General features: G+C 41.1%; 1 protein-coding gene across 1 annotated transcript; it reads left to right on the top strand.

Moving 5' to 3' along the window:
• Positions 1–303: 303 nt before the first annotated feature.
• On the top strand, positions 304–2687 carry LOC147902933 (uncharacterized). The gene is made up of 3 exons (XM_087373374.1): positions 304–1358; positions 1617–2036; positions 2200–2687. Exons 1-3 carry the CDS (start codon positions 504–506, stop codon positions 2302–2304), a joined length of 1380 nt encoding a protein of 459 aa, XP_087229500.1. The 5' UTR covers positions 304–503; the 3' UTR covers positions 2305–2687.
• Positions 2688–22318: the final 19631 nt, after the last annotated feature.

Genomic DNA, 22318 nt, shown 5'->3' with positions numbered 1-22318 from the left:
TTGAAATTAAAGATTCCACCTGAGACCCAGCAGAGCGGGTCTCCAACCCGTCGTAGACGGGTCAGGCTACTCGTGTAACGTTATCGTAGGATGTAGATTGCAACACGTGGGCAAGGGTGATCGTCATCTTCAAGATCTTCAATTGTCACATTTTCATTATTATCGTAGTCTTCGGCATCGTCGTCATCGTCGTCGTCTTCTTCTTCTTCTTAGTTTAAGCTTCAAACGTCATTTTCACATTTAAGCTTCAAACTTCATCTTCAGATTTAAGCTTTGCTTCTTCACCATCTCGATTCTGAGATTTAACCTTTGCTTCTTCACCACCTCGATTCTCCTGCTTCTTCTTCCCATCCCTCGAGTCTGCTCATCTTCAATTACCACCAACCACCTTCATCTTACAGTTATTTTCTAATTCACTCTCTGTCACGTAACGATCTTCTTCACGCTCCCTCACGTAACAATCTTCGTCACCTCCATTAATATATCCTGCTGCAGCTTCATCTATGGCTCCCTCGCTTTTTCTGCTCCCTCCAGGCTCCCACGCGCTCCGTATGCCTCTCGCCTCCTCCTCCCCTCCTCACCATTTACGCTGCTGCCTCGACCCTCCTTCCTTTCATCACTGCTCCACCTTAATGGCCGCTTCCCCCCCCCCCTCCCATGGCTTCTCCGTGCTCTCCCCCCCTCGTGAGCTCGACTTCAACGAGCTCCTTGCCCCTACTTCCCCTTCCTCTCCATCCTGCACCCAAGCGATCCAACGTCTTGATTGGCTCGCCTCGCCTTCATCCCCCCCCGAAACTCTCTTTCCTGAATTCACCTCAGCTTTTGAGAATTCGTTTGCTAGCTCCGCAGGTAGCTCCATGCCCTTCCTCGCTCCCTGCACGTTCTCCCCCACTGCTCCTCGCCCTTTCCCTGCTGCCCTCCGCCTCTCAGACGTCGCAGCTGCCCTCGAAAGCATCCCCGATATCGCCCGACAGACTCCAATCCATTCCTACCCGACCTTGTCTGTGAACGACCTCCGGTTGTTCCCCAAGGATGATCTTTCTGTCTCCCGAGGTGGGCATCTCTCCGTCTTGGATGAGATCTTGCAGAAACGCCTGCAACGATCTACAGCTCTCCGCTCCCCTCGCCGACCTCCGCAACGGCCTAGGCAGACTGGCGAGACGGGCAGGACGTCCAGTCACGTGTCGTCCTCTCGCAAGAGTAAAAGCTCGGCATCTCTTGTGGTTGAGAACAAATCAATTTCGAAGGACCCAGTGTTACGGAGGGAGATTCACATTCACTCGGAAAGGCAAAGGCGTGAAGGGATGACACATTTGTACGCCACGTTGCACTCCTTGCTACCGGAAGGAAAGCTTAAAGTACGTCAAGTCTTCCGAGTCTGCCTTCTTTCTCATGGTTTAACCAAACTTATGGCTTGGTGGAAGTGCTCTATTCCTAACAATTCCACGGGACGCGTCACTCAAATCTATCATGAGCGTAGTAATCGGTCTTCTGTTTGATTGTAGCCACCTCTCTTTGGAATTGTTTCGTGAATTTGTCTAGCTTAAAACATTTGCTCTTAGTGTAGCCTTGTCCGGAAGGGTCCTGTTTTCACTATGTGCTTGTTCTTGAAATAGACTGATAGGTGCTCAGTGTTAACGGAGACAGCCAAACACATTCGCACACTTCGCGTAAAGTTGGAAGAGCTCGGCGTAAAGAAGGCTGAAGTTATGGCATCTCTGGAGTTACAGAAGTCTTTTATATCGACGGAAGTTGAACAATCAAATGTGGAAGCCTTTCGACCTCCTGAAGATACGTCGTCAATGGAGCCAGGGGAAGGCTCAGATCTACTGTCCGAAGCCTTTGCGGACTCTCCACTTCCGAGGGAGGGTTCCGTCCGTTTCTTTGGTAGGGAAGCGTTCATCACGATAAATACGCCAAAGAAGAAAGGCGTTTGGTCAGGTATTTTGCAAATCCTGGACGACCAGAGCGTCGAAGTGATTAATGTGACCCTTTCGAGAAGCCCCAAATCTGATTTTCATTCCATACATGCCAAGGTAATCTTATATCTGAAATTCTTTCTTTCTGCCTAGAGTGATTGGTGATAGGAATTCCTATCTTCCTAGTTCTCCGTCTTTAGCAAAATTTCAACATCCTGAATGCGTTAGTCGTTTTCCCAGTCTTAGCGGTTTTCTTGGAAAATTTTCTTCCGCATTGCAGATTCCAAAGAGCGCGGCGGAACTGCGCAGTCATGATCTAGAGAGGGTTCTCCAAATAGTACTTGTGCCTGCGCCAGAAACTTGTGGTCTGGATCCGTCTGAGTGAACTTCAAATTTGAGTCGTCTGTGCTGCACATTGAGTGCACTCTTTTACTGGTGTAAAGAGTGCACCTGACGTGATGATAAATGCTCATCGAAAGAGCTAGTCCCTTTGACAGTTTTATGAGTACCATCTTCTTGGACATGGTTGTTGTCCCAGATCTCAGCCTAAACTCCTTACGTTTTGGCCTTGTTGCCCACGAAATCTAGGTTCACTTGTGTCCAAGAGGCACAATTATATGCAATCCAAGAGGCACAATTATATGCAATAACAAGATCTCAGCCTAAACTTCTTCCTCTTTGGCCTTGTTGCCGACGAAATCCAGGTCCATTTGTGTCCAAGAGGCACAATTATATGCAATAACACGGAAAGGAAACTTGGTAATTAAAGATGAGGGTTAAAAAAATGTAACCCCTCATCATTGCTCATTCAATAAAAAGGTTTTTAAACAAGTGGGGATCCCTTCCTTTTGGAATGTCATTGTAAGTGTAAGTGTAAAGTAGCTTGATAAAAATAGGAGTTGTCGAGAAATGTGGTGCCATAGAGTATTAGAGTGATGTGAGAAGAGTGGTATGGAGAGAAATTATTTGATTGGTAGAGTAGATTGCATCAATGGAGTGATGACATGTGTCTTGGGAAAAGATAATGTTGATCTTGTACTTGCCTATTTAAGAAAGCACCCTCTAATGGAACAATATGCTTGTACTTGCCTATTTAAGATAGCACCCTCTAATGGAACAATATGCTTGGCTTTCATCTTCTATCTCTTCATGTTGTTTCCTTTGGAGCTTTCATAGGATTATTGCCTAGCTAGATGAGTGAAAGAGAGGAGAGAAAAGAGACTAAAGGGTGTGTGTGTGTGGTGGATGAAACATTAAAAAGGAGTGCATGTATGCACAAAAGCATTGGCTTCGGCTATGATGCTCTATCAATTAAGACGCAGTGGAAAAAATGCATTGAGGCTACTTCAAAGTGGGTAGCTTCTACTTAACCCTTGCTTATTGTTAACAGCAATAGCTCTCTAAATTTGAAAATCCTTGGTATGTCTTTTTTATTCCATTCATGGCTCACTCCTATACTTCATAGTTCTTTCTTTTGTCATGGAGTACATAGATAATACCTTAAAATGAAACTTGGATATTATTGTTTAAAGGAAAAAAAAAAGCAAAAAAATATGAACATGAGATATGACACAGGGTCCATTAGGATTCAGTCCTCCTTGTAAAGATCAAGGGTAGTGTTTAACTATTGCCTTGGTCACGCTTAAAGGTTTGCACCTTTTGCAAATTGAAGCCCAATGAATACACGAATAAGATTGCTCACATGAGCTCATAGCCTATCCTTGGTCACAACCTAAGTAATATTGTGTCATGGACTACAATCACATGAATTATAATCCTTCGACCTTGTACCCAACTCAGCTATCTCTATTGTTGATTCCAAATCTTTACCTCCCATCGAGAACATACATCACAAGAGAGGAATGTGTAAGAAATCATATTGAAGCAAAATATCGAAAATTTAAAGTCTTGCGAATAGGTGGCACTAGCATATTACCTAAATACCAGTAGTTATATTCGTATTGCAATTTGAGAAAGCAATGTCTTGCATGCACAAGTCATGTAGGTTTTTGACATTTTGCAAGCATGAAAAAATACATTACAAATAGAAGGTAAAAAACCCATGATTTGGATGAAGATAGAAGAAGAAGCTTCTTAGTCAAAAGAATGACGAAAAAACTGCAAAGAATGAGAATAAATAAAAGCTAAGACCTGGAATGGCAAGAACCATGATTGAAAGATAGGACTTGTTGCAATTTAGGACCGGTTGGATGAGATGAATGTCATTTTATTATCGATATGTAACTTTGCAAGATAACTGGCATAATAAATTTTTTGACTAGACAGTTTTTGGCAGAGTAGCCTTTTTGGCACTAAATGGTTTTGCGAAATAGCTTTTTTCGTAAAATAATTTTTTTGGCAAAACAATTTGTTTGGTAGAACAATTCTTTTTTTTTTTTTAAACTACTTTTTTCTCTTTTTTTTTCCTATCTAGTAGATAACAATGTTTTCATTGGCAAGCATAAATCCCGTTAGGCAAGCATAAAGCCTGTTTGATAGGCATAAAGCTCGTTAGGTAGGCAAAAAGCCTTTTGTGACGGAAGAACTTTTTAGCAGTATATACTTTTGCAAAATAGCTTTTCTAGGAGAAGAACTGTTTTGGCAATTACAAGAAGATCTTTTACTGGCAATTGGTAGATCAGAGCAAGCAAGGATTTATAGTTACCTTCAACATTTCAAAGCCCCATCTGCAGAACAACATTCCATGTAAATAAATCCACATCAAACTCTTCATGAGATTTGTTGTTGCAAAAGATGTGTCGGGAAGATGATGTTGACTGAATCAAGGAAAGATCCAGTGTTTTGATTGAATATAAAACCAAAATTAAGGAATGTAAAGTCACTTCTCAAATATAATTTACTATCAAATCTCCCCTGAACCTCATATATCATGCTGAGACCAAGTGATACAATTCCATGAGCTCTTCCAAAGTGCCATGTCTACTTGCAAAGCATGGATTTCAATTCCTTAAATGGTTTTTGCTAGATTGTTAACATGCAGGATGAACGGCCCCAGTGAGGAACTACTTAAAGAAATGTATAATTTATACAGAGATATGAAAACAAAGATGGAAATGAAAACTTTTCAAGGCTAGCTACAGATCCGTAGTTCTAGCTAAATCACACTTGGTGCCTCCTTTGTTAACCTGCACCAAAGCTGGTCGTCACTGGTGTTTTGCTAGATCACAAATATATTAGGGTGCCTTTTCAGGAAAGCTCGAGCACTCATTTCTTTCAATCCTAGGACCTCGCGTTTGATTTCCAAGTACCCCGAATCTGTATAGTTTGTGTCTGTTGCCTCAGAATCAAGTCTCTGATTTTGAGGAAAGGTCAAATCTCTCCTTTCCTCTTCCCTTCCTCACCCTCCCTTTCCCCTGCTCCTCCTCCATCCCTGTTGCCCATTGCCTTGTTATGTAAACCCATTTGCTCCCTCTGCTTACGTGCTCCCCCTTGCTCATATTCCTTCCCTTCTCCTCCTCCCTACATGCACATCCCTCTAGCAGCTACCACCCTTCTCAGCCATCTCCATAGAAATGCATTTCCTGCCATGCATCTTCTTGGTCCTCATCACAGTCGGCCTCAGCCCTCAGGTAGCCTAGAATCTACTGCCTTGAATGTGAGCCGGAGCCAAGCATTTTTTCAACAATGTTTGACATGCTCAGTGAAACCATTGCCTCTTTCGATTTTGCCTCCACCTTGACAGATTCCATAAGTTTTTTAGACACCAAAAGCCTCTTTCCAACTAGACAACATGAAGAGAGGAATGATGGTGGGAGAACGTTGACACCCGAGGTCGAGGAAGACGACTGGCTTGATTTAAGGTTGGGATTGTCTCTTGGCGGCTCCTTCCCAAAAATGAGGAATACCAATTTAGTTAAGACCTCGGGTCTCTATCCACCTCTAGTGGACAAACTTAGTGGCAAAGGGAATTTTCATGCTGAGGATGTAGTGCCTTTAATTAGAGTGAAAGGCCACAGTGAAGTAGCAACACGTGACCAAGCATTGACTGCTGAAATACAAGTCTTGAACCCCTCGCTTGCATGGAAGGAGGCATAGAGGAAGAATGAAAATCCTACCAGGTATGGCAAGCCTTGCAAAAGAATGGTGCAAAAGAATCCGTCCAGCTTTCTATGCATGTCGAACTTTCTGGAGGTTTTTTGGCTTTATTTTTATAAACAAATCCAATAGATGACAATCTCTTCACCAGTAGGCATAAAGCTCGTTAGGTAGGCATAAAGCTCATCAGGCTGGCATAAAGCCCTTTCAACATGAAAACAAATTTCTTTTAGTAGGTGAACCTGATTTTCTAGAAAATGGCTTTCAGGATAGCCATTTTTTCCAGGTAACGGCTTCAACATTTAATAGGCAAATCGGCTTTAGCACCTTGCCCACAAACGAACATGCAAGACTTGGATGAGCGACTAGAAAGCTTGAAGTGACTTGAAGACTTGTAGCTAGAGGAAGCCACGACAATCATTCTAGGGAGAGCTCATGAAGAGTGGAGTTCCTGACTTGATTTATAGCCATGTTGGAGGGAGGTAAAAATCACACACAAGCTTAAAGCTAAAAAGCCAACAACCATCTAAAAGTAGAGGTTAAGAATTTTAGAAATTCCTAAAAAACTAAGAATAATCACAAAACTCCCACTCAACTTAATCCTAAAGCATTGTTTCTAGGAGAGCCAGTGCTAATAAAAGTGGAGATGTGGCTATTTTGGCAAGAGTGGTGTCATACAAGAGCCTCCATCTACAGTTGAGAAATACCCAGCAAAAGGCAAAAGCATTTAGGATCTCCATGACCCTAACAACACATTAGGAGCACATTAGAAACCCTTAAACAACCACTAAACCAAAACTAAAACTTGTCAAATTGACGAAATGCACTGAAAGAAGTGGGATGGACCTCTTTATCAAAAAAATTAATGTGTCCATCCCTTAGACTCTTCAGGGCAAAAAAGGTCTTCTCAAAATAAAGTATATGGAACAGGTTTATTTATCCACATTTGGAGAAGATTTAGACATTTAGTGTGCAAATCCTTCAAAGACACATGAAAGTGAAAGTGGGGTGCAATTTTTAATGCTACCCCTTGAAAATATATGGTGTGGTGAGAGTTACTCCTCGAGTGACAATTTTTCCCTTAAACAAAGTAAATGTAAAAAATTTTGAAATAGACTACCCAAATGAACTCTTAGTTGGCAGAAAGCCCTAACATCATTGCATTTTCCAAATCGTAACTTTTATTTCCCTTCCAAATTTTGAAAGAGGAAAAGTTGATAAATGTCATGCATGTTTTTGTTTGCAAATGGAGAAGCTACATCAAGTCCTATCCACGCTTACATATGTTGCATAAGAAGCTGGCATTTCTCCTCGGAAAGTTACTGACATCCACTTGTAGATCACACTTATGGAGGAAGAGGCTACAACCAAATTATTTGGCTTATGCCAAACTTCACACAAGAGTAAGGAGTTGAAACCCTATGCTTATAGCTAGACATACTATCTTTGTTTATGTCACATTAGAAAGCTCAATGTGGAAGCTCTTTACATTCTTTTAAATTGTTTAAAACACTAAGAGGGGGGGGAGGGTGAGGGAGAGAAGGATGACTACGTTATCACATGAAATTTGTGTGTGTGTAAATTAACAAGTCCCATCAATAATTGAGCCATACAATTAATTCCATCAATTGGATAAAAAGTAAAAATACATGTACAAGGGAAAAATATTTGAGACGTCTAAGTTGAAAAATGTAATAACTAGAGTTTGTAACAATTTCCATCAAAATTAATGATTTGTAATAATATTGAGTTTTACAAACTATACAATATTGAAAAAAGATGTTGAATCCTCAGGTAGTCTAGGTTCTGAGGTCAGGGTTCACTTACCTACCACCTTCCAAACAAACTAGGTGTAAAATCATCATAGTTACGTTTAGGTAGATAGGTAATGCTTGTTTTCCTTGGCTTGTTATCTCTTTACCTAGGAATATAGATAACCATATCAATTCTTACATAATTAAAAAAAGTTTTAGTCACAAGTGAAGTTTAAGTCACAAGTGGAGTAAGGAGTGAATGAGTGCATCGGTTCAGAAGGGATTAGAGGAGGTATAGGAGGGTTAGTGTGCTTGGTGTGTAAGGTGGTTAACAAGAGTGTAAAGGAGAGATTTCACGAGGGGTACATAAAAGAATAGTTCATAGTTGGGGAAGTATACATGTGTGTGTGTGTGTGAAGAAATAAGTGTCTGTGTGCGTGGATACATTTACTAATAAAAGTTATCATGTGTGTGTGTGTGTGTGCGTGCACGTGTGTGGCCCACCCCCAAGCTAGAGGGTAAGACCACATGGTCGGGAGTAAGCCCACCATGTGGAACTTACTCCCCGCCTACTGATTGAATAAAAGTGGATCTATATGATAAGTGTCAAAATGGATTTTTTTTGCTAATAGTAAATGTGCAAACCACTTCTGCAAAATAAGTATAAGAGTTAGTAAAAATAAAGTGGATCACAAAAAAGACCAAGATTATCCATGCTAAAGAATTATCCAATGGATGTGAACAAAATGTATGGCACTAGCCCGACCGAAGCTAGTTGCAAAATTAGTGTGGTTGTTTAGATTAAAAAGTCCTATCAATAATTGAGCCATACAATTAATTCCATTAATTGGATAAAAAGTAAAAAATGCGGAACATCTAAGAAAAAAATGTTTAAGACATCTAAGTTGAAAAATGTGACAATTAGAGTTCCACCAAAAATTAGAATTTGTAATAATATTGATTTTGACGAACACAATATTGAAAAAAGATGTCAAATCCTCAAGTAGTCCAGCTTCTAAGGTCAAGGTCCACTTACTTTCCACCATCCAAACAAACTAGGTGTAAGAACATCATAGTTATGTTTCAGTAGATAGGTAATGCATGTTTTCCCTCTTGTTATAACTTTACCTAGGAATATAGACAACCATATGGATTGTTAGATAATTAAAAGAAAATTAAATCACAATTGGAGTAAGGAGCAAATGAGTGCATGGGTTGACAAGGGATTAGAGGAGGTATGGGAGGATTAGTGTGCTTGTTGTGTGGGGTGGTTGAAAAGAGAGTGTAAAGGGGAGATTTCATGGAGGTAACATAAAAGAATAATTCTTTTAAATTGTTTACAACAATAAGTGGAGGGGGGGGGGGGAGAAGAGAGGTTGAGGGAGAGGAGTATGACTATGTTATCACTTGAAATTTTGGTGTGTGTGTGTGTGTGTGTGAGTGTCCAAATAGAGTGTTGCTTGTGAAGTTCATTGTACAAGGCATGTTGCTTCGCAATGAGCTATGGACAGAGTTACTCATTCATAGACTTCCTGAGGTCTGAGTAGAGTTGGGAGGCTCTTGGGAACCCAATATTAGAAGGATATTTTCTAGGATGAGGGCTACTCGCTTGGGTGGGATCCTGAGAGAATGGATTTGGAGAGGCCTTTTCATTTAGGATGCCCTTGGGCAAGAGGATTTGGATGCAGAGGATTGATGACATGTCAACCACAACAAAGCATTGGCACAGACAAGTACCCTCTTAGAGGTTTCTTGAGGACTTTTAGCATAGGCTCTAGGATAATAACAAGCCAAGGAAGATCTTCCACTTTCTTTTGCTATTGGTACACAAAGGCCTTACAATCGGCAGCTAGCTTGCATTTTGCCATTTCCCAATTACACACTCATGATGTGATTTCCCAAAGGAGTCTCAAATGTGGGATTTCCTATAGGCATAGGAGGTTAGGAGGAGAGCTTTGACGATCTTCTTCACTTGGATTCAAGAGCATTGGCTTGATTTATAGATAGAGGACCTTCTTGTGGGTGTAAGGATATTCAAAAGAGTTCATCATTCAAATTGATAGGACAAGATTTGACCTTCATCCATACTCCATACTTCATAGAGATGGTGTGGGCACCTGAACGCATTCATAGATGGGAGCTAATAGCGACTACTATTGCCTAGTACATATGCATGGGTAGGTGCTATAGGCCATAGAGTAGTAGACCCCATCGGCCTTGCAGACAGTTTCTAGCATCTAGGATAGATATCATTTGTACTAAGATTTGGATTGCGTAGGTGCAAGAGGGAGGCTTTTATTAGTATATGGAAGCCAAAAGCCCTTTCCCTTTCCTTCATTTCATAGATTGTGATATAATATGGCATTATAAACCACCGAAATGGCTATTTATTTAGCCCTTTGTACGACATAATCTGCCATAGAGCAACTAGCTAGGGGGATATCTGTCAAATCGGGGGATCGAGCTCTCCTAGTCATGAGACAAAATCCTAATGAAACACTAATCTAAGGAGGATGCAACCTAAGTGCAAACATGATGAAGAGAGTGCTCATGACATGTACCTCAAGTCAATTAGGTTCCAAGATAGATTAGCTTGGACTCATAAACAGAATCTTGAGTGAATGTGCATTTCTCTATATTGTACTCAACAATACATGATAGGCCTCTTATATAGAGAGTGCCCTTTGAATAGTCAATACTTGTGGGATCCTCTGATCCACATCTCTCCTTATGGATATCCTTGATCCACATCTCCACATCATGTAGTCCACATCCTAGGGTGGCTACTTTAATTCTTTCCTATACCATACCTTAGCCTTTAATCTATGTGCTCATGGCACCACAACTCTCAACACCTCCCCTTGGTGCCATGATCCTTTGGCTACTACAAGGTGGTCAGATGTGAGTACACATTCCATCACCTCCCCTTAGTGCATACATTGCTACTTAAGGTGGTCAAGTGTGGCTTTGACATGTCAATACCTCCCTTGGGTGATTTCATAGCTACTCTCAAGTGGTCAGGTTTGATTTACAAATGTGTGGGCTAAAGGTGGCAAGGTTTTTGCTTCTCAATGCTTAATGTCGATGGTGTTCGCTTCTTTGCTTGATGTAGTTTGATGCATGATGTTTTCTTCTTCCATGTGCCTCAATGCTTTCTGTGTAGATACCATGCTTTGTGCTATGGTCATCTCATACACTTGTGCTTCCGGCATGCTTTTTGCATTCATGGGTCGCTTTCCCATTTGTTACAAAGGTCTTACCAATTTATTTCTGTCAATATTGGCATTGTCTACTTGCGTACAATGATTCTAATCTGATAGGCACATAGAGCTCGAAAAGACAATCACTTTTTCTTTTTGGAGTGTTGCGAATTCCTCCTGGATTGCAAGTTACGTCTTGTCGAAGTTTTTGTGAAGAAGAGGGGGGGGCCTTGATGATGTGGCACAGGAGTTCATATGCTGCTTACAAACTATGCTTGGCAGGGGCCCCTGTGCTTAGGTGGCACTATGCCACATGGCAATCTCTTAACCAATTGTAGTTAACCCGAGGTTAAACAAACTTAACTATGGTCATGCTAAACGATGCAATTGAACCTAACCCAGCTTGACTGGTGAGTTTAACTTAACCAGTCATACTTGATCAACCAAGGTTTAGGCACTTAGAGAACATTGAGCCTGGAGTTTGTCGTTTGATGGAGCTAGAGCATTGACGAACGTTTGGGCCGTAGATTTTGTGTACATCAGTCACTAGTAGAGCCGCCTTGGAGACAGTGATCTCCTTTGTTAAGCCTCACCATGGAATGACATCTGGCTTGGTATGCTGTTGTAGTTTGTTCTAGGGAGTCGGGATCCAGTTGGCCTTGAAAGCTTTGGTCATTAAGATAGCAGTAGGATTGCGGGTTGTTGACGGCTACTCATAGGAGTTTAGTGAAGTGTGTACGCTGCTATGTGCTAGATGCGAAAGTCTTCTAAGAAACCAATAGCATGGTTACATTTGTGAATTTTAATTTTGGAGCAGTAGGTAGCTTAGAAGCTTGATTTGGAGTTAGCCGAGTCTATGGCTATGAGGTTGCTGAGTGGCTTGAAGATCCATGGTTGGAGAAGAGCTTTGTGTGCATGGAGTAGATCGTTTTGAGGGGCATCTCATGTTTGTCAAAGCTGTAGGCTAGATGGAGCCCTGATGAAGTTGCCCTTGGGTACTTGCCTCTTTGAAGCTCAAGCAAGGAGATGATTATTTCTCCCTAACTTTGGAAGCTCTCACATGAAAATCTCTGAATGGAATTTCAAGATTTAGTCAAGAAAAACCATGAGTACCTAAGGTGTTCCTACAACTAATCAAGGAGAGCTAGACCTAAGCTCTAATACCATGTCAAATTGGGGGATCGAGCTCTCCTAGTCATGAGACAACATCCTAATGAAACACTAATCTAAGGAGGATGCAACCTAAGTGCAAACATGATGAAGAGAGTGCTCATGACATGTACCTCAAGTCAATTAGGTTCCAAGATAGATTAGCTTGGACTCATAAATAGAATCTTGAGTGAATAAGCATTTCTCTATATTGTACTCAACAATACATGATAGGCCTCTTATATAGAGAGTGCCCTTTGAATAGTCAACACTTGTGGGTGAGTAGATAAGTTTCAAATATGTTAGGTAGTCTCAGCTCCAAGGTCAGGGTCCACTTACCTACCACTATCTAAATAAACCATATGCTAGAATAGTATAGCTTAATTTGGGTAGACAGGTAATTCCTGTTTCCCCTGGCTTGTTATCGCTTTACCTAGGAACAAGAACATCCCTCCAGATTCTACAGTATAAAAATAGAATGATTTCACAAAGGAAAGCACTAATAAATAATGCATTAACTTAGTTTAAAAGGAAATGTACCAATAGACTAAAGTTATTAATTAAAGAAGAAATTAATTTAAAAAGTTTTTGTGTAAGTGTGTGTGTGTGTGCGCACGCATGCGCATGTGGTGCATTTTGTTCATAAGGCTTCATACCCTATAGACAGTACTCAAGAAGGGCTTCATAAGGAATTGATTAAATAGAATAATACCTACAGACGGTCCTATCACCCATCTAAATGTGCACCCCTGGGATTTTGTTCATAAAATGAGATGACTCCCATTTTAATCCTGCTTTGAAGATTATACTCCCCTAACCACAAGTTAAATGAGCCTCTTAGTACCACAACTTGGGAAGTCGTTACCTAACCATAGAGGTTGTGGCTTATGCCTAAGAACTGGAGGTCATAGGGAAGGACACATGGCATGACTCTTGATCAATAGACATATGACCACAAAAGCCCATCCACTGAGGATGCATTAACCTAGCTTGCCACAAACTACCATGTCTCTAGTTAGATCCACTATCCAGTTCTTCATTGATATTTCAAGATTGAGCCCCCTAAATCCACTATTTAGGTCTTGATCTCAATGTTCCAAGGCTGAGCCTCCTAAGCTAATACGTAGCCACAATTCATAGCCGCAATTTTTTTTATAGGCTCTATTCCCTTGTAAGTTGTAAAACACCATCCAAATATATTAATCTAGATAGAAATATCCTTCTTGACCCAGTGACTCTACCCACTAGGATTTCTCTTGAGCTATAGATGAGTCACTAGCTAACCTAGGTAAGTTAGGGATGTAACATTCATCCCCCCTTTAGATACAATTATTTCCTCAAAAATAATTCTAGGGAGCTTTTCTTCAACTCCAAAGTCAAATCTTCATCAAGCCTATCTTTCCAATTAATATAACAGCCTGTAATACTTCTATTCTTGAGTTGGTTTTTCTTCAACTCCAAAGTCAAATGTTCATCAAGCCTATCTTTCCACTTAATATTATAGTCTGTAATACTTCTATTCTTGAGTTGGTTTTTTCTATTATCAAGAACCTTTTCAAGTTCCGGTAGAACATAGATTAAATTTTCCAACTCTATTAGTTCTTTAGGACGTACAAAACATTGCTCATATGAAAAACTAAATGAAAACTTTTATTGTAAGGGAGTCTCAACTTACCAACTACATCATTTATTTCTTGAATGATGCAAAAATTACCACAATACAGGTGGAAAATATTTGGATATATTCCTCTCTTGAAGTCTAAGTCTTATGGTGTTCTAGCTTACTCCTTGACCCCACTCCCCTAATAATCCTAGCGATACAGTAATGTTACCTTGTAAGGGCCTCAAAGTGGGTAAGACATGCAAAAATTTATACCCATAAAGACATGTGCAAACATAGGGTAGAAGCACTGAGATGCATACTTTTTAACACTTGTGCATGACGTGTGGTCAAAAACAAGAAAATATACATGCCCAACCATGCAGATGATATCCAGTGTGCATGATACTTTGCAAAAGTCTTAAAGTGGGCAAGATTAACAAGTTGATGACCTCATCCCTTAGCAGTAATACATGGGATGCTCCATGGCTTGCCCACTATCATGTGGCAACACTCATGGCCCCAACCTATGACTCACTCATAGGATTCTTAGTTTACAACTGGGAGATGGACACTGACTATGTATGTAAAGCCCAATGAGTCCAACAAGGAAAAACATCAAAAGATGAAAAAAAAATACCTGGTTTGTGCTATGAATGTAGCTCCTTTACTATAAACTAGTACCTTTTGCATAAAAATCCTTCAAAGAAATCCTCTCACAACATCGTGTAGGCTCATCTAGTTGTGTGGACCCTCAGGGACGAGTAGTTTATGCCAAGCATGTGCTCTAGATATTTAGCCATCGAGGCCTAGGGTTGTGTGGGCTTAAGCACCCCATAAGTGCATAGTAAATCCTTGGCCACTACTAGCTCTTTACTTCACACCATTTGGTTAACAGTAAATTTCAAATCATTATAAATTTCAATATACATCCTTGCATTTAAAAATATAAGTCTTCACAACTCAACATTTATTGTTAATCCTATTCTATAAACAGAGTGGAAAGTATTAACTTACTATCATCCATTAGGACATTTTGTTAGAAGAATATATGCTATGATGTGTAAGAATGTGTAGAGCAAACTTGCCCACTTATTATGGGAGAAGGCTCTTATTCTATCAAATGGGGAGGAATTAGTGACTCATTTGTTGTGCCAAATTATGTTCTTCTATGTTGATGGTCTCTTCTTCTTCTCCTTTGGCATGGCACCTTCTTTTGCTTCATCCTCAAATAAATATCCTTGATTCATATTTTCTTGTGGATCTTGATTGCTTCTTTTGGCTGCCTATCAACTTTGTATTAATCTCTCCCAGCCCACCATCAATTAGGCGAGTACACCTTGATCCTTGAATGTGAGAATCTTTTTCTTTGGCACTCTTTGGCACAAAATTGCAAGAAAATTGAAGGAAGGTTCTTAAGAACCTATGGAGATTTCCTTAGCCTTCAATGATTACTTTGTAGCTCCTTACAACCCTTCTATACAAATTACAATTTTTATGTGACCTTGAATTGGGCTTATAGTCTAGAGGAACCTATAAATTAAATAACGATAAGAAACCATGGAGATGTCTTAGCATCCATCAACTTGATTGCATGTAGCTCCACATAACAATTCTCTACTTCTTGAATAGGAATGTAGTATAAATCAACTTTGCAAGATGTAGGTGAGACTTTGATGGCCCAAGACTTCTAGCTTATGAAACCTATTGATTCTTTAGAAAAGGGTTCAAGAATAGTATTAACATATGGCTTAAAAAATCCTTGCCATTGCTATATAGCGCCTAAATCCTCAATGTCTACCATTGGCTCTAGGGCTGCATCTAACTTTCATGCATTGGTAGGTTAAAGATAGACCTTGTAATTCCCTTTGATTCCGAGCATGATAGCAATAAGGGTTCCTCAAACAGGGTATATTGGTCCTCTCTATGCAATTTTATGTTCCTTCCACATGAGTAAATGGATTAAATTGATTATCTATTCAACATTCTTTAGGGCATAGTCATATCTAAGTAGGTAGTCAAGACTTGAGCCATTTAGTCATCCCTTGATCTCCTTAATCAAGTATAGAATATAGTAAAAGACTTATCTTTATAGGAGAAGGAGGAGGAGGACTTGGACATCATCATCAATGCAAGAGAGAAGAGGTGGTTTGATGAGAAAAGGAAGAATGCAGTGTAGGAAATGAGAATTGGAGGTTGCACAAAAGTCGGAGAATGCTTTGAAGGTGAGTGCCTCAAGAATGTCTATCATTCCTAGCTAGTAGGTTCTCATTTGCCCAAGAGGTTTAGTGGTTTACAAATGTGGGACACCCTTTTTGTGCAAATAGTGATATCAAACTATTGGCACAGAGACAACTACATGCAACTTCTAGATGCAAGTTCTACATGTAGAGAGAGAATATCTTACAATTCCTACATGCAGAGTGAGAAGCTTTCCAACTTGTATAAATACCCCATAATGGAATGAAGCCCACACTCTTTGGGGCATTGTGTTGAGTTCTACTTTAGTATTCCAAGCAATTGTCTCCAAGTGTCCATGCTTCCTTGCACTCCATATCCAAAAGCATGTCCTAACCTTGCAACTCCTCCTCCCCTCTCCTCCAACATTGCAGCCCATCCTCTCCCTCTCCTCCTCCCTCCTCCCTCCTCCTCCTCCACCTCCTTCTCCTCTCATGCAAAGAATAGAGAAGAGTAGAGTTGGGCTATACACACAATTGGTGATCATGCCAGAGATGGAGGCTTCCAAATATATAGCTTGTCCTATGTTTTCCATAGTTAAGATACATAAAGAAAAATTGAAAAAAAGGCTAGTGATGCAAGTATTTGGATTAATACTATGAGTAGTAAATAGGCCTCAATAGCACAGTGCCTTAATATTTTAAAGGATAAACATATATAATCAACCAAGTCACTTTAATCACCCAAGATTTTGGAGGATGAAACAAATAAATTCAATTACCCTAGCTCTATTTCCACAAAATTTATATCAAGCATTGCCGTAAAGGGAGATTTTAAGATTAAGGAGATTTCATATTTAGGAGATTTTAATATTAAGGAGATTTTATATCAATGGTAAGAATATAAGGAGAGTCTATGTATATATGAAGAGTGATTCTAATCAAGAGAGATGGGAAGAGGAATGGAATCATACTAAAATGTGATTAAACTAGCTTATGAATGACCATAAATTTAAAATGTCAAATTCACTTCTCATTCTCTTAAGTAAAACTTTGCCCAAGGTTCTGAGAGCACCTATCATATGTTACTATTTTATTGCTCATTCCTAACCCTATGATGCTTGGTTCTAACCTAATGTTGCTCGTTCCTAACCCTATGAGGCTTGGTAATGTTGCTTCATTCAAACTTCTTAAATCACAGTTCTAACCATGTGTAGCCTAGTTGAACTAAAGGTACCTGCTTTTGACCATGATTGATCCTAAGCAATAAACTCCAAACCACTCCAAAGATTTCTTTGAATGTTTTGATGCACCTTCCATCAAGTAATAAAATCCATACATATGTCACTTGATCTTGGTCATCGGATGCTATGGTTCAGCCTAAACTACCTAGTTTTGGCCATGCCTAGCCCTAAGTAGTTGACCATGTGTAGTTCAACCCTAACTATAAAAAAGGATTAACTCAAATACCACGACTTAAAACTCTTTGTTGTCACTATTTCTCTCATTTCCAATTCTTAGGATATTGGTCACCTATAGTTATGTCATTGCTCATTATAGCATAGGTGTTCACAAATGTAGCATAGATCCTCAGATCATACCTAGGTCAAATTTGTGATGACGGGTGTAGCCTAAAGCATAAAATGTGGCTCTTGTATGAGCTTATGTGGGAAAGAAGTTTTGTTCCTGAGGTTAGATGGAGGTTCTCACATCCATAGGGGTTGAAGGTTTTAGGAAAGGTTTGAAGGGTTTAGGAGGAGGATAGAGTTGAGAAATTTAACTAAGGTTATAAGGTTAAGAGAGGGTTACAAGGTTTAGGATGAGTTCAAGGTTGAGGAGTGGAGAGATAGTCTCCTTCACATATTCATTAGGTTAAGGGTTGAGGAGAAGTGAACAAGAGGAGGAAGAAGGGGAGTAGGAGGAGGAGGAGGACGAGGGAGGAGAGGAGATGAGGAGTAGAATGGAATAGGAGAAGCAGGAAAGGGGGGGGGGACTCTGGAGGAGTTGGGAGGCAGGAGGGGGAAGGAGTGCAAGAGTATGGTTAGTACATGTACGGAAGAAGCCAGGGTGCATGCTGCCTCGCTGCATCAACATCCTCAAGCGAACACTAATATGAGAAAAGTGCCCCAACCATCTGTTGTCTCTCCAAACATGAAGTCCTTCCCACCAAGACTTAGGAATTGCTAAGTCAATCTCGCCCATCTACTGCTCTGCCCCTCGCAGATGCGCTAGGGTGTCAACAGCCTCACCTCTATCTCCATAGGTAATCTGCTCCAATGGCCAAAGAACCCTGCTAGACCACTGTCCCACTGTGACCAACCAATGTGAGTCTGCTGTTTGAGCATATGTCCCTCCTAATCTCTAATCTCTGGGTGCCACATAAGGGGTTGGCACTCAAACTCCTCTCTACATCTGGGCAGAGCACGGATGAGACCCCCTGCCAGTCTTTGCCAAACCCTGTGAAGGCTCCTCATCAGGGGGGAGACCTTCCCCGTAAGGGAGGCCTTTGAGAAGATCTATCTATGTGAAGGTTGCCACTGTCCGGGTGTTCCTTAGAAGCCCTCACTAGAAGAGGAGCTTCCAAGGCTTTGCACCTGGGGTGAGGCCACAAACCACCAACTTGCCCAGAAGGGCTCTACTCTCTATCTCCAGATCAATGATACTCAAGCCTCCCAGTGCCTGCAGCATGATCACCGTCTACCAAGCTACTCGGGCCCTAGTGTTCCTCGTGCTGTCTAAACCTGCCCAAAGGAAGTTTCGTACCAACCATCGGAGCTACCCAATGCATCCTGTGTGAAAGCACCAGTAGGAGGTGATATACTAGGTCATGGCAAGAAGGACCTGGTTTGCCACTAAGGGGCGATCTGCTAGGGAGAGTTTGGCCAAGCTCCAATAGAGAAGCTTGCACCAAACACTCTCAAGGACCGGGGAAATTTGCTGCTCTGCTATAATGTCAATACCCACCTAGCATCCGAGGTATCTCACTGTTTGGCCCTGCAGTATCCGACTAAAGCCAAAGTCACTCCCCCACCCATAAATCTCCTATGTCTCCTCAGAGCCTATGAAGAAACCTATAGATTTTGTCCGTAGGACCTGGAGGCCTACTTCAGCCACTCACTGAGAGAGACCTCAAGATGGATGGGAGTCTTGATGGGATTCACTGGTGGATGATCAGAGTTGTGGGACATTTGGGGAAGGAGTGGCACATTGACCCTCCCAGTCTCTCAGAGCAGGACGGCTCTAGATGGTGCCTTTGGCTGTAGGAGGGTAGACACTTGAGGGAGGTCCAATAGGATCCGAGAGAGTGGTTCTGGCCCTCTAGAGGTGACCTAGCTGAGCCGTGGATGAGTTGCCCTTCTTTTCCTACACCACACGGATTGGCAAGAGGCTTCAGATGGACTCGTCGAGGTGGAACCCCTCGAGGGAGAGGCGTTGGGTGACCCAGAGTGCCCCGAGATGTTCGCTCCAAGTTTTGGACATGGTTGTGGTCCAGCTTGCGGCCGAGGAAGATTTCATACTTCTTCTGGTTGGCCATCCACGGATGCTTGCCCATCAGGAGCAGATGCGAGTGGAGGGGCAGTGCTATTGTTGCTCCGATGGTGTCCTAGAGACTATCTCGCACTGCCTGTGGAGCTGTTGTATCACAGCGAGGATCTGGATGGGAGCCCTCAGGATCATGACACGTATGCAGAGCCTTCATAGAGACTACACCTGGGGGATGGTGGCTTGGTTGCCAGAGGGAGGACATGCGTTTCAGATTGATGAGATCTCCCCAGCTTACCGGATACAGGGTCAGAGCATCCAGAGGATTGCACTCCATGAGGCAATCCCTCCTGACAGCCTAGCTCCTCCTTCTCCCAGGGAGGACAGTGTTTGGGAGGTGGTAGCCAGCATCACGGCTTGGAACATTTGGGTGGCTCACATGCAGTCTTGTGATGGGTGAGCACCTGGTTCCACCCTTGGCTACCCTAGTTGCCGTTTGGCAGGATACCATTTACACTCTACGGTCCACTTGGGGGCATGGGACTCTTGGCTTTAGGGCGACCATCGAGAGGCGTGCTGGTTTCTACAAGGCTTGGCCTATAGGAGTTTTCTACATCTTCACCCCGTGAGGGATTTACTGGCTGTATAGTCCTCCCACTTGGCTGTTAGCCCCAGTTCCAGAGATCCCCTAGGCAGTGAGCTGAGTTTCTCTGGAACAGGCCAGTTTCTTTCTTTCACCCTTTTTCGGTTTTTTTCCATACTCAGCACCTTCGGGGCTGCTGTCTTGTATGAAATCTTTCAAGCATTAATAGAAGGTTCCTTTCTTTGGAACAAAAGAAAAAAGAAGCTTCACAGGAGACGATGGTTGAAAGACTACGAGACAACAATGACCCCAAACGTTTCTTTTTTTTAAATTTTAGCCTTGCATAATAGAAATCCTTGGTAGCCCCAACATCTTCAGTCATGGTCCCACCTGTGATCCCTAAGCACATTTGATGTAAATAAGCTCCAAATGTGCCCCTCATAATGAGTGACCAGTCTAGTCTCTTCCAATCACCACACTCCCTAGGTCTGTGTTAATAGTCCAACCAACCTAGCTTCAGTAACTCCGACTCCTTAGCAAGAGTCATCCATCTTCTCGTTGAAACCACATCTATCAAGCCTTTATGGCTAGGTGGCATCTATCAAGGCCTTTATGGCCATGCTACATAATCAGGTTAGGATCACTGCCATAGGGCATTTTAGTAATCAATAGTTTAAATGTCTCAAGTTAGCTTAAATGCTTGGCGCTTGTGATCTTCCAAGCGTGATTTTTTATCTCAGCCACATAGAGATTGTAATTAATAATGATTGGGTGCAAGCATTGTCATCAGAACCTCAAACTCCTTCATGATGAGGCTGGTGAATTTGTTGGGGTAGAGCATGAAGCTATTGAGGAAACTAGTAAAGGTTCAACTATTGTACAAGAAGGAGAGATTGCTACTAGTATTGATAAGAAAGGCATAGATTGTGTTGATGTTTAGTTAGACATTTGGTTTTTTATATAAAATTTGACATATAGACATATTTTAGGATATTTAAATGATTTGGTTTTCTATTTGTCATATGGATTTCCCATTTGGTACATAATTCACATGTACTTCATTTGGTCTCTTGTTTATAATATTAATAATAATATCTTTCATGTTCATTTGGTTTGAATCACATTTCTATACCATCAATGATGATGAAATCTTAGGGTGACTTTGTGGATGTAAATTATTTCTTACAACCTTTAAAATAAGATTCATTATCTAGCATGTGTTTTCAAGATGATATTCACGTGTAGTCACGTTTGAAAACCTAAGTATATGTATCTAGTTCATCTTAAGAAGTTGTGTTGCATAAATTTGTGCCCTTTTGTAGAATCAATTGTTTTTGGAGATGGACCTATGAGAAAATAAAATACTTTAAAAAAGTGGCCAATAATCCTAGGATTTTGAAAGGAATCTTTTTTCAAGAAGCCATGCCATGTTCTCACTTCATCTGCAATAGTGTTCAATTATAAAGGCCTTAATCTAAGTAACTTATTCTATACATATAATTTAACATAAGGAGAAAGGTAATTGAAAAGGCCTTTATTTTCAATAGAAAAATTCAATTGATTTCTCAGGTGAAAGGGTGCAGTAGCATAATTAAGCTAAATGTTCAAGGGATAGCTTCAAAACTTTATGCAAAGAGGGGACTTGAGCTCGAGACACCCACTTAGTCTAGGCTAAATGAAGATGTCGTGAAAGAGTAGAGTTTAGTACATTGAGGAGGGCTCGGGGAGGGGGCCCCTCCCCCCATAAGTAGAGGGACTTACTCATTAATCACTCTTCTCTTTATTGCCTCCTTTGCCTTTCCACCCCTCCCCTCCTCACTTTTCCACTAATTAATACATTTACGAATTCTTTTGAATTGGGTAGGCTTATTTGTATGGCATTAATTTAGAAGTTTGTTTTGTATTAATTTTTTGAGGTTGGAAACACAATGTATGACAACATATGCTTTAACCATAGAGAAAATGTGCTATGATCTTCCTTGGAGGAAGTCTTAATTTTACCAAAGAGGAGAAATTAAGAGGAAGGTGATGGCATCCATGGGGTCATAAATTTTGCCTAGTAGTTTGGTCACTAGATCTCCAATGTTTAGGTCATGGGTTCTTGAATGGATCAACCTTCATGGCCTTTATAGTTATTTCTTGGGGGTCTTACACATAGGGGTGGTAGAGGAGGGGGCCAAGGTGAAGGTGCTAGCCTTTAACACATAAAAGAAGAAGAGGGAGAGTTAGTTTAATGATGAGTTGTCCTTTTGATTTTTCATCTTGAACCCATCCTAAATGTGCTAACGTATAATGCTAATAGGATGAAAACAACCGTGACTTCCCATGTTTCATAAACGCATACTACCATGGGGTTTGGGGCATTTGGTTGCTCAGTTCAACATGAGAAAAAGTATA

The sequence above is a fragment of the Dipteris shenzhenensis genome, chromosome 4 (assembly GCF_047967505.1).
Source record: "Dipteris shenzhenensis isolate YYH24624 ecotype China chromosome 4, Dip_SZ_1.0, whole genome shotgun sequence".
Classification (NCBI taxonomy): domain Eukaryota; kingdom Viridiplantae; phylum Streptophyta; class Polypodiopsida; order Gleicheniales; family Dipteridaceae; genus Dipteris; species Dipteris shenzhenensis.
Note: the sequence above shows the minus strand (reverse complement) of the source record. Positions and strands in the feature narration are given on the sequence as shown.